Source organism: Pteropus medius, unplaced genomic scaffold (genome assembly GCF_902729225.1).
Source record: "Pteropus medius unplaced genomic scaffold, Ma_sr-lr_union100, whole genome shotgun sequence".
NCBI classification, from domain to species: domain Eukaryota; kingdom Metazoa; phylum Chordata; class Mammalia; order Chiroptera; family Pteropodidae; genus Pteropus; species Pteropus medius.
In genome coordinates this window covers 4,520,684-4,538,262 of record NW_024342467.1, presented here as the reverse complement: position 1 = coordinate 4,538,262, position 17,579 = coordinate 4,520,684, and the positions used below count along the sequence as shown (strand labels likewise).

The window sequence follows — 17,579 nt, the reverse complement described above, 5'->3', positions numbered from 1 at the left end:
GGTTTTTAAGGCCCTTCATGACTGAGTCTTATTACCTTATTTCTCACAACTCTTGCCCTTGTTACTTATAATACAGGAAACTTGAGATTTTAATAATTCACTGAATGTACTATGTGATTTTAAACATTATTGTATTTCCATACACTTTTCTCATCCTGGAACAGCTTTACTCAACCCATCATCACAAAACTGATATTTACCTGTAGTATCATCAGTGACGGAGAGACATTCTTTAAACTTCTCTCGCCCCAACTTTCCCCACTCCTAAACATCATTCATAGAGTTAAATATTCTCCATTTTTGGCAATGTACGCTTTGCATATGTGTCTATTGTAGCATTAATTAAACTACATTATATATATTTTTTACATGTCATTTTTCTTAAGGATACTAACCTCTTTGAGGTTAGGTACTGTAATCTCATTCAGATCCATCTTAGTCACCTTCCACACCTGGCATATACCATTGGACCTCCGTATCCAAGGGTTTTATATCTATGGATTTGACCAACCACGGGTCAAAAATATTCAAAAAATAAAATTCCAGAATGTTGATCCCCAAGAAATACAGTAATTGCATTAGGTGTCATATGTAATGTAGAGATGATTTCAAGGAGCATGTGTGTAGGTTATATGCAAATATTTTGCCATTTTATATAAGGGACTTGAGCATCCACAAATTTTGGTATCCAAGGAAACAGTGGCCAGTGAATTGATCTACTGAGTATTTATTTGGTGCTCAATGTGACTTTGTTATATGAATAAATATATAAATGAACAAATGAATGTTAAGTAGTGTTATGAAACTATGTGTGATATAGCAAAATAAATAGAGATCAAATTTAAAGCAGAAATTCATAATAGATATGTCAAAATTGGGACTGCTTTTTCCAGTAGTATAGGGGAAAAATTAGAGTCAGACTAAAATATTGGTAAGGATCATACTTACAGTAAAGAGATCTCTCATGGTCCATTAGTCAATTAGATGACCAAGTGCAAAGTGATATGTGTCATTTTTTACTGCTGGGTTTTGCACTCTGGGATCCACCCTATGTAAATCTTTGATTCTGTGATCATCGCCTCACAGGGTAAGTTGAGTGCCAAAGGGGTTATAAAGATACTGCATTTTTATAAAAGTTAATGATGGGTTGGTGACATAAGAGAAAGCATTACAGAAGAGATATTATTACATTAAGCCTTAAAGGACTAACAATTTAAGTGGGAAAAGAAGGAAAAGTTTCCTTAATATTGGGGGGCAGAGTAGTGGCAATCGGGCCTAATTAGGGAACACAAAATAGTTTAGACTAGGTGTAAAAATTTACGTAGAAGAATATAGGAAATAAAATTCAAATATGGATAGCTTAATGCCAAAGTTCTTGTTCATTAAGGACTACAAATCAATTAAAGGTGTCAGCGAAGGAGAATGACACCATCAAAGTATAATGAGGACAATGAATCTGGCAGTATTAAGAACCGGAAGTTTTGTCACTTAGATCTCATTTAGGTTCAAGTAAAAGAAACCCAATTCAACTGGCTAAACAAAACTAGACCATTTTTATTTTCCATGTTTAAATCTTAAATGATTTTAAAAGACACAAAATGGATATATTTGCTTATGTATCTGAAAATGTGTGACTGTGTTCAGGAATGGCTAAATCCAGGTTCTCAAACAATTTAGTAACGGGAATGGCTCCTCAATGCCAAGCTGTCCTCCAGGAGCTCCAGATTTATGCCCTGTTCTGAACCTACAGTGACATGTGAACTTCTCTTTTCCCTCAAGGATTGTATTAAGTGTCTGTTTATGGCTCGTTCACCACTCTATATTCAGCACCTAGCCTAATAACCAATGATAAGATTTTAATATTTTTCTTTTTTTTTTTGTTTTGACACTTTTTTTATTTCTGAGATTATAATAAGCATGCGGTAAGTAATAAATGTCTCATTTTGCAATATTGCTATCCAGAAATCTAAGAAGTTGTACACTTGGTCATCACAACTACTTTTATTTCCATAGTCTTTAAGTAACAACATAGCAAACTAATTATATTAATTTAATGGCCTAATAAAGACCTTCGTTATAGTGGGCTGCCACCAGCCCTGTTGTAATGTAGTTTTGTTCTTTTTGCCAATTCAGTCTCGCTAAACTTTTGGTTCTACTCTGCCCTGTACCGAGAACACCTGGGCATCGTCTTTCTAACCCCATTTCTTGTGGAAATAAGACCATTCTGGGTCTTATTTCTGTCCCTTGGTTCACAGTGAGCCCAGTGCTGCCCCAAGAAGCCTACAGAGTACTGACCTAGTTGCTTTATTTCCCTTTGATTCCATGGTGCAAATGCTCTTAGTTATGGAGATTGAGTTTGTTGGACTCACATAAATGCTGTGGGTAATAAAATCCTAGGTCTCTGACTCCATAGTTTCCTGTCTTCTGCCAGCCTCCCCCAAACTGTGGAAAGCTAACATGGTAGCTTTCAAAAAAGATAATATCTCTGATGCTTCACTTCTTGACAACAGTATTCATTTCTGCAAAGAAAACTTCTCTTCTCACCTAAGTTCTCCCTAGAACCCTGCTTTCTGATTCTTCCTTACTACTCTCATTCTCTAGCTTCAATTTTTTTCCTTTTAATTAATAATCCCTGCAGAATACATTTTTTTCTTACCTGCAACTCAAATTAACATTCTTTTATGAATATCTTTAGTCCCAAACACTTGTTTCAATCCTTTGATGAGGAAAAAGAAAAGAACTGGATAGACAGAGAGTACAACTCTGAGACTCTACCGAGTAATTATATTCTTTCACCTATCCCCGCATACTTTAAGCCCAGAAGTGTGAATTTATCAGCGTGTTTCTCAAATGGCAATTATGTATAGCTGAGATGCACATTTCAAAGGATGTATAGGAACCAAAATGAGTCCCTCAACTCATTTTCCTTGGGCACGTGAGTCTGCCACACCTGATGACCTTAGATAAGTGGCCTATATCAGAGAGAATTTGTGATTTCATTTGTAGCCTCAATAATACCCCTTTTTCTCTGGATGGATGTACACCTGTGAACTTGTCAAGCAGAAACCACTGTAAGTATTCTTTGAAATGTGTTATATCGGTAATACAACTGCTGTCGGAGAAACAAACCTTTCTAATAATATTTTTCCAATGAAACTGATATTCATTTTGTATTTTTACCTAAGAGGAAAAAAAGATAATAGTAAGGCTCTGCCAGGAGCTTTAAACTATCTGGTAAAAGTGGTGATCAGTCCAAACACATTAAAATTCTATTTTCCTTTACAAGTGTTTGCTGCAGATGACCCCCACTGATCTTAAATATATTTCTGTATCTGTAACTGAATAGAGGTTTTCTGTACAGCATGTTCTAATGGCACTCTGGCCTTTAGCCAACAAGGCACTGAATACGGCTATTTTTAAAATACAGAAACTGGGAACAGCTGCAGCAATCAAATTTGATAAAAACAGAGAGGAACTTTGCTTTTTTTTTTTACGGTTTGTCCAAGTTTAGACTTCTTTCATAGAACCGCTTTTGTTCTGTTGTATGAAGGGCTGCAAGACCAATACAGTGAAGCCCTTTTAAACAAATAAGTTTTAAAAGAATACGACTAAATAGAATAATTTTTCTTTGTACCAAGTGTATCAATGCAAAAGTATTTTAAACTACTTTTTAAAACAGTTTATCTCTTATAAGTTGAGGTAGGAAATGAATGAGTTGTATTAGCAAAGTTTGTACTATAAAAGAGGTTTTGCCTTCCCCCACTCTCAAAGCAACTTTTTGAAAAGGAAGATTTAGTTTCTCAGTGTTGGAAATCTGAAAGTTTGCATTTGAACTTCTCTTGTATTCTCAAGGGTTGTTAGGGACGAAGGTATTTTGAATGTTCTATTTCTATTTTTCATGTTACTATTAGTCATGAATGTTTCTGTATTTTCTAAAAGCAGGATAATATTGGTGCAGTTCTTTTATAAAGATAAAATGACAGGCTTTTTAAAATGTAAAGGAAAACTTTTACAGAGATCTTTTGTACTTATCTGAATCTCTCAACATGTCTATATACAAGGGCTTATTCTTGATTTTTTAAAAAAAATTCAAGCTCTTTGGAAACTTGTCACTACATGATTAATAAGCATCGTGAGGTGAATAGATACTGACAATCTCTTATACTGTCATAGGTTGTGAATTCTCTCTTCTAAGTGATTTCATGTGTTGAATGGATTTCTCTGCTAACTTTGTAATTGACATGACAAAGAATATTGTATTTCTTATAAGTATTTACAAATGGAATTAATTTAAAATCCCATCTAAATAAAACTACTTATGTCAACATTGATTCAATTTAGTAATCCAAAATGTAATATAATTCTTTTTCTGTAGTCATAAAATCATAAAATCTTACTGAAGAAAAAAGAAAAAAGGAAGGATATATACAAAATAGAATTCAGATGTGTACTAAGCTGTACTAACTTGTTAACTGGTAGGCTATTAGGTATGATGGTTCATCTGTCTACAATGTACTACAAGCTGAAAAAAATGAAAACCAGATTAAGCAGACTCTTCTTTGACTCGAATAATTTGTTCTGAAGCATTAATGATTCAAGAACCACTCTTTAAACAGTGAGGCAATGATGATATTGTGTTGTTAGCATTTGAGACGATAACAGTTTTCGTCTTAATTCTGTTCTCATGTCCTGTTCTCCACTGGGTCTTCTGTCCTGCTTTATAGCAAAACTCCTTAAACAGACATACTGTTCTAACCAGAAACAGTGGCATTCCTGTTGCACAGAGCCTTGAACTCAGCAGGTTTTCAAGGGTTCTCAGTCAGGACAGATCCCAGATTTAAGGATATAATCCTATATTTTAGAACCAAACAGTTCTAAAGGAAGATTAGTGGGATTTAATTCTATTTAGTCATTTAACTAACCTTTTTTTCTGAAGATATATTGCCAAGAGAATAAGATTTACTTCTGACTAGCAATGCTTTTATGCAAATGGCCTGAGAAAGCACAATAACCCTAAAATAAAAGAATCTCTCAATCTTTTACTAGAAGTACATTTATATGTTACCAGGATAAGCTGGATATAAAAACCAGAAATATCGTACAGGGAGATTTTTAGTGTAAATCACTATTCCTTATCATTATGTTGTCCTTCATTTAATTTTTAGCTTTAAGTTTATATGAGTTTAAATCCATTACCATGGTTTTTTAAAAATTTTATTGTTTTTCATGGCATTTTTTTCATATTTCATTGAAACTAAAATAAGGGAACAGTAAAACATGCCATTATATTCTATATTATATTTCAAAAAATAATTGATTTTCACAGTGCCTCTGGAAATTTAATATAAAGACTATATAGTCATATGTAAAGTAATACGGCACTGCCTTTTATAAACTGGATTTTAATTTGAGGGTTTTTTTTTTAAATGTTTGGAACTGCTTAATTCTTAGAATAAGGGTGGGTGATCTCCCTGGAGACTTCACTCCCTTAGCAGGCATCAGTGTTAGGGTACAGGATGTCCCTCTAGAGGTTATTCAGAATTTGCTGACATCAGACATCATTCATGAGCACTTGCTTTGTTTAGTGATGGAGCTAATATGAGGAGACAAGTGAAGTAGCTTGCTTTATGGAGGAGAGCAGGAGAGGCATGGTGCTGTGAAAACATCTCTACACACACTAATGGCTCATTCACACAGAAAAAGAGCCACAGCCTTTAGTCTCTCCACAAAACTTAATGAGAACAAACCGATTTAAGAATCCAGAAGCAGCAGTGTTGAGATTCACTGCTAGCTTGTGCTCATAAACTCTCTGCTTACATTTACTCTAATATACATTGTCAGTTGCAGCAATAGATTGCTGTGGGAATTCTTTAAGCTGGTTCTCTATGGGCCTTGTGAAAGAAATGCTTATTATTTCTCGGGTTGTGTGTCCCGAGATAAAGATTGCTTTTCAAGTACACCATGACAAAGTGAGTTGAAGACCCCGAACCACTTTGGTCACAATAAGGAAGGGTGCTGACAATATGCCACACTGTGATTTATGGTCTTTACTTTTTTTTGGATTCATTTGGGAAAGTTCAGAATTTTAGAATGAAAGTACAGTTACAGTCAGCTCTAGCTGGTTGTTTTCAGAAACCATATGGCTTTAAAAGAGATGATCAAATTCATTCTTTAAAAGTCATGTTTAAAGGTAGACATGTGATTCCATTATATATATATGTATATATATGTATATATATGTGTGTGTGTGTGTGTGTGTGTATAGTTTCTTTACATGTACCTTAACCCCTCATATTTTTTTTTATTTCAACAGGAAATGAGATATTTCACACTGCTAGATTTTCCAAATAAATCTAGTTAATTCATTTACATACCAATATTTTTAGTCTTTACATTTTAACCATTTTGGATGGAAATCTTTTTACAAAGTATTTTGCATTTCTTAGCTTTCTTATAGAAATTCTTCAGAGTATAATTCATAATGACCTCAGTAGTCATTTTTACACTGTATTTTAATTTGGCGGCAACATCTGAAACTATTTAGTGGTAGGATTATTGGTGTTATCATATCAGGGTGTTATATATATTACTTTGTAGTGTTTTTTTTTTTCTCTCTCTCTTCCATCACTGGTAACATTTAATTGGTTAGTTCTTACTGTTGTCTGTATATACAGTTGGAATTTGAAGTCAAGCATACCTAGTTGGAAAACCAGATTTTTAAACTATATATGAAAACTTGGACAAGTAATATAGTTTTCTCATCAATAACATGAGGAGAATAATATGAGCCTCGAATGATTGTTATGAATCTTAAATGGAAAAATACCTGTAAGTCCCTGAACAGAGGGCTGTCTACAGAAGGCATACCGTATATATTTTTTTCTTGATAGACCTATAATCACATAATATGTTCCCTAAGGTGCTAAAAGTCTGCTTTAATGTTTACGAACTTATACTGTGAAACACAGAGTCCATATTAACAAATTTTTGCTTTAGTTCTCTCCACTCGCTCCTTTCCTAATTTGCATTTTCTAATTTATGGCGGTCCAATAAAATAGTTATTTATACTTGTGAAAAATCATCTAAATTAAGAATCAATGGACAATAAGCAGACATGCTAAGGAAGAAATCTCAAAACATTCACTTTGGTGGATGAACTTCATATATACCTTGGTTTTTTAAGAGTTTATTCTGGATCCTCAGGCATGTTTCCAAGAGTTGCTAGATAAATGAAGCATCACTGGTAGACATATGATCTACCCACACTCAGAAGGTACATCTCCATAGCTAGCTTATTCTCACCCTGGCCAAATAAGAACTTACTAGATGGTGATATAATTAGCAATTTATAGTGATTTGATTACAGAATGTCCCTGCTGAGTCAATGAAGGTACCCCAGGACATGGCCTCCCACAGTGTTGCAGCATGTTGCTGGACATCAGGCAAAAGGAAAATGCCCTGCCCCCCTTTCTCTCACTTCAATACACACTGTATTCTATGAAATGCTGAAATGCTGCAACCCACATTCAGTCTGTGTTTGTAATGCATCTTCTTCTGTTCCCTCACATATGGCAGTCTGAAACAATTACATAATGAGACATATTATCAAGGCATAACTGTCAAAAATGATGAGACTAAGCTATGAATAAATATTACCCACTTATTAGCAGTGCTGCTCCTGTACTCTTGAATCTGTACTTTACCCCTGACTTTCAGATTTTATATTTGCACCCCCTGAGTACCTGTGCAACAAAGTAATGCAGCACTAACACCATTCAGGAAAAGATTTACAAAGTCAAAGGCAAAGTAAACTTTAAAGTACAGTTTCTTACCATTTTTGTGTTATAGTCCTTTTTCCAAGTTTGGCAAAATTTACAGGTGCTCAGAGCCATGTTTTAAAATTCATAAAAAATATATACAGGCTAACAATGGAAACCAATGATATTGAAATATTGTTAAAATTTTGATTTAATAATGTGTGCTTCTTTATTAATAAATTAACTTTAAAGATCTAACAGAGGATCAATAAGTATTAAGATTTAAAAATAATTAGTATAAATAGCGTTTTTAAACATTGCAACAACTATAATGTGATAAGGAAATATCTGTGATATGTGTCAGTGGCAAAGTCAGTCCCAGGCATTTCTACTACAACTATGGTTTCTCTCCTAAATTTATATTTGAAAGAAGTGTTTAACTTCAATTACATGTTAGTGAAAATAAAGTTGTATTTTTCAGCATTCAGAGTCAATGACCCTGTGTTGAGAATTTTTCTCTAATATGACCCAATTTGGGTTATTTCATTATGTTTCTTCCTTCTGAAGCACCTCTTCTAGACTTTTAATTTTAAATATGAAAATACCAAATTTGGCAGATTCTCTTGCTTCTCTCACCCCTATGGAGCCATTTGGAAAGACAATTTAACTCTTTCAGAAATGTATTCTTTTCCCCCTAAGCAAAAGTAATCTCCTCCTTGGGATAGACAAACACTTCCAAATATCAGGATGTCAGGATTTCTCAATATTTGGCAGGTGCCTCACAGGTCTAACTCTTACCTGGATCTCCAGGTCTGGACGCAACTTCTGTCATCCTATCTATGACATTACTTTTCCTCACACTCAAGAAAGGCAACCAGGATGTAATGACTCAGCACGATGTTGAACGATAAGCTGCTATAGTTTCCTTTGTTAATAAAGCTATTTTGAAACATGAGTATTTTATAATTAATAACAAATTGATTCTGAGAAACCTCAGAGTGCAGGATAGTGATGAGACTACCTTTTTGAGAACAGCTGTTCTACACAGAAGGACACAGACTGACGAATGAGTGCAGGGACATTGTATCTTTTAGGCCACTGTGATGCTATTTAACAGTTATTGTGGCAGTACTAAAGTGAAAAACCTCAGTGGCCTGAAAGAGTTAATGTGTTTCTTAAGCGGAGGTTGGCAGCTTTTCTCTAAAAGTCCAGATAGTTAATGTTTTAGGCCTTGTAGGGCATATGGTCTCTGTCACAACTACAATAGCAATGTGAAAAGCAGACACAGACAAAACCTAAATGAATGAGGGTGGCTATCTTCGAATAAAACCTTATTTATGAACATTGGAATTTGAATTTTATATAATCTTGAGATGTCACAATATATTATTTTTATTTTGTTTTCCACTTTGTAAACATGTGAAAAACAGTTTTAACTCACAAGCCATACTAAAGAGTGGGAAAGATTTGGTCTATGGGCGTAGTTTGCTACTCTTAATGATAATATCAATAGCCAGGTAGCAAACCGATTAAGTACATTTGTCTGATTGGTTTTGACATCCTAAGGGGGTCTGCACTTAAAATAAATTTTAGCTAGAATGTGAGGTGAGAAAGTCTTTGATATTTTTAGGTGATACCACATATAGAACCAGAGTTCAAAGTTACCTAGATAGAAACTATCTTTGTCTGAAATCAATCAGGACCTTGATCTCAAAGACAATATGCAAGAGGCATTACAAACTGTTGTGTAAAAAAAATGTGGAAGTGTTATGGAAGCAAAAAGATGCAGCCCAAATTTAGATTTTCTTTTCTTTTCTTTTTTTTTTTTTTGAACACCTAATTAGAAGTTGGTATGGTATTTATTTAACCTTTACCAGAGTTAGTAAATATTCCACTCTTTCTATACAGTTCTTTGTGTTAGCAAGAACATAAAAATTTGAAAGCCTAGGTATTCTAAATCCATAAGAAATATCTTTATTACTGATTATTAATGGTAGAATTGAAATCCAGGGCTTTTTCTTTTCTTTTTTTCTTTTTTTGCTTGGAAAAAACAAAGACAAATGAAAAGAAAAAATATTAGGAGGGTGGTAGACAGTAGCAATATGGTATGGGTGTAGACAATCCATGTGATTCATGGAAAAGTTAGGCCTCACAAATTAACTCTGTTGTGAGAAAGTGTTTCATATTTTTTTTTTTTTTTGTAGAATAGTTCCTATCAACCAGATCAGTACAGAAATTAGCATAAAATTTCATCTATTTAAGACTCAGGCAGTGCAAAATATATAATACTAAATATGAACTTCAATCTTGTTGTCATTGTTGTTGTTTTATAAATATCACTAGACACACATCTGAGGTTTTAGTGCTTACCACAGTGTAGTTTTCTGGTTGACGTATATCTAAGAAATGAGTATATTAACACCCAGGCTATAAAGCCAAGCAAATTTTAGTGCCGGCTACAGCTGAAAGAATATGTTTCCATTCCTTGTCCATCTGTTCTTGGCAACATAAATTTAAACTAGAAACACAGAATAAGTTTTATGAGAAATAAGTCTAAATAGGGTTTAGAACAGCAAGGTGAATGCTTTAAGTTATTATGACTTGTTAACATTTGATTTTGTAACTAGAAGGTTGTGCTTACTTGGAGAAATCTCATGTGACAGCTATAGCTTAAAGTTTAAAAAATAATAGTTTTTATCAGCTCACTTAAAAAACATACAGTGGCTTGGTCACACTTTCTATTAAAAGACTTTCTAAGGGCTTATATTAAATTTGCCAGTTATCATGAGCCTAACAAACTGTGAGATTTCAAAGTTCTATTTGCCATACACTTGAACTACCCTGAAAATGTTGTATCTATATCTCTGAACTCCATACTAAAATGGATTTATTAGTGGTGGATGAAGATTTTCTGTACAAGATGGAGTCCATACAAAACATATTTGCTTGTTTATCTTCAAGTAGAACCTCAGCTATGACCAACTCTTACCTGATCACTGTTTAATCATTATACCTCCCCACTCTATGTCAAAACCTCCAGCTTTTTATGCTACTAAAACAATATTAAACTACTAATTTAAACTTGAAAATGAGTTAGAATATCAAAATAGAAAAGGACCATATATTTTCCCCTAGAATTTTGCCTCCAAATCAAAGATGTGGGCACTCTGAGTTTGATAAGTAAGTGAATGTGCTTTGTGTCAGGGCTAGGCTCTATGGGATTCTACTAATGTGAGAGCAACCTTTGCTTTCTGGCTGAGTAAAAATCTTCATGTTGGAAAGGGACTTTGAAGCTCACATAGTCCATCCTCCCTCCCTATGTAAGAAATGTTTCTATAATTGTTTAAAGTTTCTCTTTTTGATATGGCTGATTTATCAAATATAGCGTAGTGGTTATGCATCAGAATGGTTTGATTCAAATTTTGTCTCTGTTACTTCCTAGATATGTGGATATAAGTAAATTAGTTAACTTCTCTACTTTTCAGCTTCTTGACCTATTAGTAGGAATAATCATATTTGTTTTAATATGGTGTTTAGGTGTTAGGAGCAAATGAGGTGATATATAGGAAGTGATTAGTCCAGTGACAAGTACTTAGTAAACACTTAACAAGCAATGCCTATTACTGTTATCCTCATTCTGTTAAAACAAACAAACAAACAAACAATGACTGCACGTGGTAATTATCTAGTCTACTCCAAATAGTATCTTGGTAGCATATTGCTTATCAGAAAAACATTTCAAGAAGTTAATATTGTTTTTTGAACTTCTGCACAAAGTTACTCTGGACAAGTCACTCAGTATTTTAGAGACTCAGTCTTATCTTTGAAATGAGGAACTTTAATTCTATGATCTCTTAGGTCTTTTGTTCAAGTAATTTAACAAAATTATGTTTGACAGCATATCCTCATACTTTATTTATAGTACTGAAATATCTATTTGCTGCCAAAAGTCTGATGTGGGATGTATAAATGTTCCATATATACATGTGGAATAACATTAAGTTTGTTGATGTTAAAACTACTGGTATATTTTTTGGCATTATTTGGCTCAGAATCCATTCTTCCCATTTTGTTTTAGAATAAGCTAACAGTAAATCTTTTCCCACAGCACCTCCAGGTTTAGTTAAACTGAGAGTTTCATAAGTAGGCCATCTTTTCATTACTTTCACTATCCAAGACAGAGAAGCTTTCTTTGTGAAGGTAGCTTTCATTTTTCATCTCTATAGTATCTAATGTTATTAAATTGTACACATATGGTTTTTTTTGTAACTTACAATGCTTCTGGTTTTTTTTATTTGTTTTTGGTTTTATGTTCAGATCTGAGTGATCAGCTGCTGGAGGTCGTTGGCTTAGAAGGAGCCATGGAGATGGGGCAAATATACACAGGACTGAAAAGTGCTGGAAGGCGGCTGGCTCAATGCTCCTCTGTAGTAGTCAGGTAATTTTTTCTCTATAATTGAGAAAGACGGTTGACATAGCATAACCACAAACTAATTAAAAGTATGCAGGGCTCTGATAACCACATTTATTTTATTTATGCCTCAAATTATCAATGATTAATACTGATATATTTCAAAATGATGAAAATTAGCATATTTTACAAAGTTTTGGGTTAGCTATTACTTATCGGGTTTGTTGGAATTATATTATCTCTTATTGAAACCATGGATACAATTCTAACATACATATTTCATCCTCTCTAATCTGGTTCACACTCAGTTTACTGAAGCATCGAAGTATATCTACTAGATAAATTACCCAAAGAAAACACTACTGAGGCATTATTAACTTAAATTCTTTCATTGACTAAGTGCCCTAGTGTTTCTGTAAAAGTAAATAAAAATTATTATGAATTAAGATTTTATATATCTATTAAATTTGAACCTTATCAAGAAACATTTTTTTACAAAATTTTATCTGTAGAAAAAGAGATGTATTTAAGTCAGCAAACATCTTTTTTTTCAGGGTTACAATGTAGGTTTGTATGAAAACAGGAGCCTCTTTTGGCTGGAGGAATTCTGATTTTGTCATTAAACATAAACCCTATATTTTTTTTAGCATCAGAATTTTTGTTTATAGCACCACATTTATCAGGAAGCTCTTAACATTCTGTGACCAAGGAAACTTTCAGAGTATTCATTAATAATCAAGAGTTGAAGTCCCCTTCAGAAGAGATAACTTTAGAGTCCAGCTATTACCATATTTGCATTCCTTGGTCTCATCATCCGATAGCTTAGTCTGAGTTTAGAGTCTGTTATGTAAAATATTTCAGTGCTACACTTAAAGTGAAATATTTACTTCCAGGACTAGCAAGTCTCTGCCAATGCAGATTGATGGTGAACCATGGATGCAGACTCCATGCACAGTGAGTATAGAATAGTTGAAATGCTATGTCACTTTCATTTTTGCTTTCCAGATGCCATATACTCATAACTAACTAATCACATACTCCTATCACTAAATAATCATAATATCTAAGCTTTGGCCTATCACTATGTACCTTTTTTTTTTCCTTATTTATGTGGCAGAATAATTGCATTCAGGATTTGGGCATTACATGCCCTTGATAATGATTTAGCTTTGGAATCTTTGTGTATAACTTTTAAATAAAATAGATCAGTTATAAACTCTGGAACTAAACAAAATTGATAAAGTTCCTCTTAACCTTTCTTATACTTTTTCAGAACACCTTGTGAGAAAATTGTTCATGGAACCTTCAGACCTATGTCTCCCTGAATTTATTACCCATCTTTTTTGCCTCCATTTGGGGATTTGAGGGCTTTCTTCTCTATAGAAATCTTTTTCCCACATAGTTGTTTTCTCTATAATGAAATGTTATTTAAGTCAGATGTTTATACCTCCAAAATTTCTACATTGCTCTTGGCACCAAGAATAGAAACATAATCCATAATATAGCTCATGATCAATAATAGAACATTGAAATAATAGAACAGGGAATAGTCCATGATCAATAATTTAACTGTTTTACATTCTGTTAAGAGATCAAATAAATAAATAGATAAATAAATAAATCATATAAGAAATATGACTTTGTATTATAAGAGTCATGAAAAAATAAGGCAAAACAAGAGGAATTGGGTGGAGTATGGAGGATACTACTTAGATAAGTGAATCTAGGAGACCTCTTTGAAAAAGGTCAGAGACTCAGTGTGTTAATGAAACAGTAAGGAGGATGGTGTAACTGAAGTTTCTAGTGTGAGGGGAAAGTGGTAAGAGGTAAAGTAGAAAAGATGGACAGGGTTCAGATCATTTATTTAAAATGATTCTAAGCATAATAGCAAGCTATTGAAGACTTTAAGTAGCATCTGATTTACATGTTTAAAGTTTACCTTGGCTAGTATGAGAGAATAGATTGCGTGGACTAGCAGATGAAAGACAGGTTCTATCAGAGTAGTCTGAGTTTAGACAATGAAGGTGTACGGGAAGTGGATGGATTTGAGCTACATTCTGGACCTGAAATAGAAGGAATTTGCTAATGAGTTTTCCTGAGGTGGGAGGTAGGAGATGATTTGTTGTTAGGTCTTACTTGTGAATAATGGTGCCATTTAGTACACAGTTAAGATTAGGCAGAAAACTTGTTAGGGAGTGACAGCAGAGGTCTTAATTTAGATTAATACAAACATTGTGCTAAGTGCAGTATTACATGTATTTTTTAAATTGAAGAATATTTGACATGCCACATATGAATATTTATTAAATATTTGCACAAACTCTAAATAATAGTTGTCACCATTTTTCAAATGGAGAAAACTGAGGCTTTGGAATGTAAAATAACTTACTCAAGGTCAGATATGTAGCAGATATGGAACTCGAACCTGGAACTCTTTGGTTAAAGCCTATTCTTTTAACCACTAGTTTAAACTAGATTCCAAACATCATAGTTTAGCATATTAGAAGGAAGTTTTAATTGTACTTTTCCTGTAGTTTTACTCTGAAGCTATTGGCTCAGTCTTGTGGACAGCACATACATATGACTTTTGGTTTATACCTGGTAGATTCCTTTTAGCTACTCGAACCCCAGGTTTGTTAAATCAATTAATTCTGTAATAATAACATAAAATAAACTGGACTAAAAATTATTCTAGATTGGCTACTTCTTATGCCTTTTGCTATCACTGTATGTGCTTCCAAATATCCTTTAAAATGTTCCTGTTCCTCTTTTTGCCAGCATATATATACTTACATCTTGCCTGTTATTTTTCACTCTCCTAATAACACCTCTAAATTCATATTTATACTCATAGGAAAGTCAAATGTGCTGTTGTTGTTGCAGGTGGTGGTGGTGGTGTGCTGATGGCAATGGCGATGATGTGGTTGTGGTGATGGTTAATTTTATAGTGGTGAGGATAATAGTAGTCGTGATCGTGATGGTGAAATAGTGGTTAATTTGAGGTTATGATGACGATGGTAGTTGTGATGATGGCAGTTGTGATGGCAATGATGGTGGCCATGATAAACTGGTGGAGGTGTTATCAGTGATGATGATGATGGTAGTTGCAGTGCTGGTGATGATGATGGTTGTGATAATAGTACTGGTGGGAGTAGCACTGTTCTTGTTTTTTATAAAAGGTCACTTTTGGTCAGCTTGAGTCACAAGAGAATAAATGAAGGACAGTAAAACCAAATACCTTTCGTTGGTACTCTGTAGTCTTTTGCATTCTTCTCAGAAAGAAGATGAATTTAGTTTCTGTGCCATGTTTTAAATCAAGATGGATTAATGACAATAATGATATCTAACATTTATTAAGCTTTTAGCTTGTGCCATGTACAGTTTGAGACACTTGACCTGTATTGACACATTTAATTCTCACAAAAACTCTACAATTAGCTTCATTTTATGAATAAAGTAACTGAGACAGACAAAGGTTAAATAGTTTGCCTGATTCCACACAGATAATAAGTGGCAGAGTAGAAACTGAAATGTCAGTGGCCTGGCTTCACTGTCTGCACCCTGCATGGCTACTTCCCACTGTGGATCTCATCCTATAAAGACCCCAGGCCATCCCTGTGTCACCACCAGAGTGTGACCTTCGGTAAATCGCTTATTACCTTTCTCCAGCATTTAAAATCTATGTCTATTAAAATCTAATTAGTGTTTTAGAATAATTTTAGCTCATTTCACACAAGGATTTGTAACAATACATTTGCTGTTTCCTTTCAATTAGTAATTGGACATTCATTTTACCTTTTTACCTATTATTTATCATAATATATACAATTGTTAAATTAATAATACATTTTATGTAACATATTTCATTTTCTCTCTTTATGAATGTTCTTATTCATTTAAAACATTTATTGCTATAAATGTTTTATTGCCAAGAACTGTACTAGACTATCGCTCATTATTGTTTTTCACATTCTGGCATAACTTACTTTTCCTAGAACCACATGGAATTCTGAACTTTAAATTTCACTTCAACTGAGAGAATGTTTAGTATTCATAGCATTGGTATGGTTTAACTAAAAAGTGTTCTTTGCTTCAATCGAATAGGAAATTTGTTTTTCTTACAGAACATAAGAATTGGTAGAATGTTAAAATTCTTTGCCAAATTTAAATATCTATAAGCTGATCTTCAATTTATGCAGGAATCGCCCTAGATATAATTTTAGATCACAGCAGAAGTTCTGTTTTCCTTTAAGTGGAATATATAAAATAGAAAGACAGGTGATAAATGGGTCTTGATTCTTACAACAATTAATACTTACTTTTTTTAAAAATCAAAGTTTTGGAGATGAATGGCAGTGATGTTTTGCACAACAATGTGAATGTACTTAATGCCATTGAACTATATAATTAAAAATAAATAAAATGGTAAATTTTATTACATATGTTTTACCACAATACAAAAAAATTACAAATTTCACCAATCCTAGTTTCAAATATAAGGAAAAACAAAAACCAAAGAGCTTAAAATTTACTCTTCAAATGTATATTTTGTAATTATTTGTATGACCTTTTAATAACCTCATACTAAAGTAGTCAACAGAAATTTGTTAGATACTCCTGTGTTTACAGTTTTGTAATAGCCACTGTGTTATCAGAGAATACTTTATTTAACTACTAGCCTTCTTAATAAACATATCAAACTAAAGAGACAATTAATTCAAGAAGACTTATATTGAAATAATTCACGAAGAGCCTTTCTTTAGGCCAGACTCCAGAGCCTATTTTTCCCTCTCTATCTACTTCCTTCCAATTCTTCTTCCTGAGCATGTCAAACATACTGACTCTGATGTGAATATGTTCCTATTATGGGGAGAAAAAAAGGAACAACTTTGAGAGGATAGGAGGGGAAAGAGTAAGATATGGAAGATCATAGACTAAGTCAGATTTTATTTTGTCTCTGCATGTGCAGCTCTCTCACCCCCAGTTATTATAAGTGATTTGTGCCCAGTAGAGTTGTGTCAAGTGAGGAATGACCATACTAAACTTCAAATTCAGTGTGACCAAAATGGACTCATCTTCCCCCCTCCATCTCCTTCCCCACCCACCAAATACTGACCTCTTGTTACATTCCCAAACTCCTGCTCCTCCCTTTACAGTACTGAGTTAGTTACCATTACGTACCCAGTGTTTCCCAAGCTAGAAATCTGACTCATCCTATACTTCTGCATATCCTCAAATTCAGTTACCATGCCAACCTAATGATATGACATATTTCTAAAATCTTTTCTTTTCCTTCCATTCCTACTATCACTGCCCTAGATTTGGCCATTTATTTCTCTGATTCTCAGCAATAATTACATCAATCTTTCCCAACCTCCATTTTTTTTTCTATTTAAATCCATTCTTCAGTT

At 33.6% G+C, this 17,579-nt stretch overlaps 1 protein-coding gene across 7 annotated transcripts in view; it reads left to right on the top strand.

Annotated features, from left to right (window-relative positions):
• Positions 1 to 17,579, top strand: part of DGKB (diacylglycerol kinase beta) — a 581,858-nt gene that overhangs the window by 539,178 nt on the left and 25,101 nt on the right. For all 7 annotated transcript variants that reach the window (XM_039862429.1, XM_039862425.1, XM_039862430.1 and 4 more), the window contains 2 exons: positions 12,075 to 12,195; positions 13,062 to 13,122. In XM_039862429.1, the coding sequence (XP_039718363.1) occupies positions 12,075 to 12,195; positions 13,062 to 13,122 (182 nt within the window). The remainder of the gene's footprint in view (positions 1 to 12,074; positions 12,196 to 13,061; positions 13,123 to 17,579) is intronic.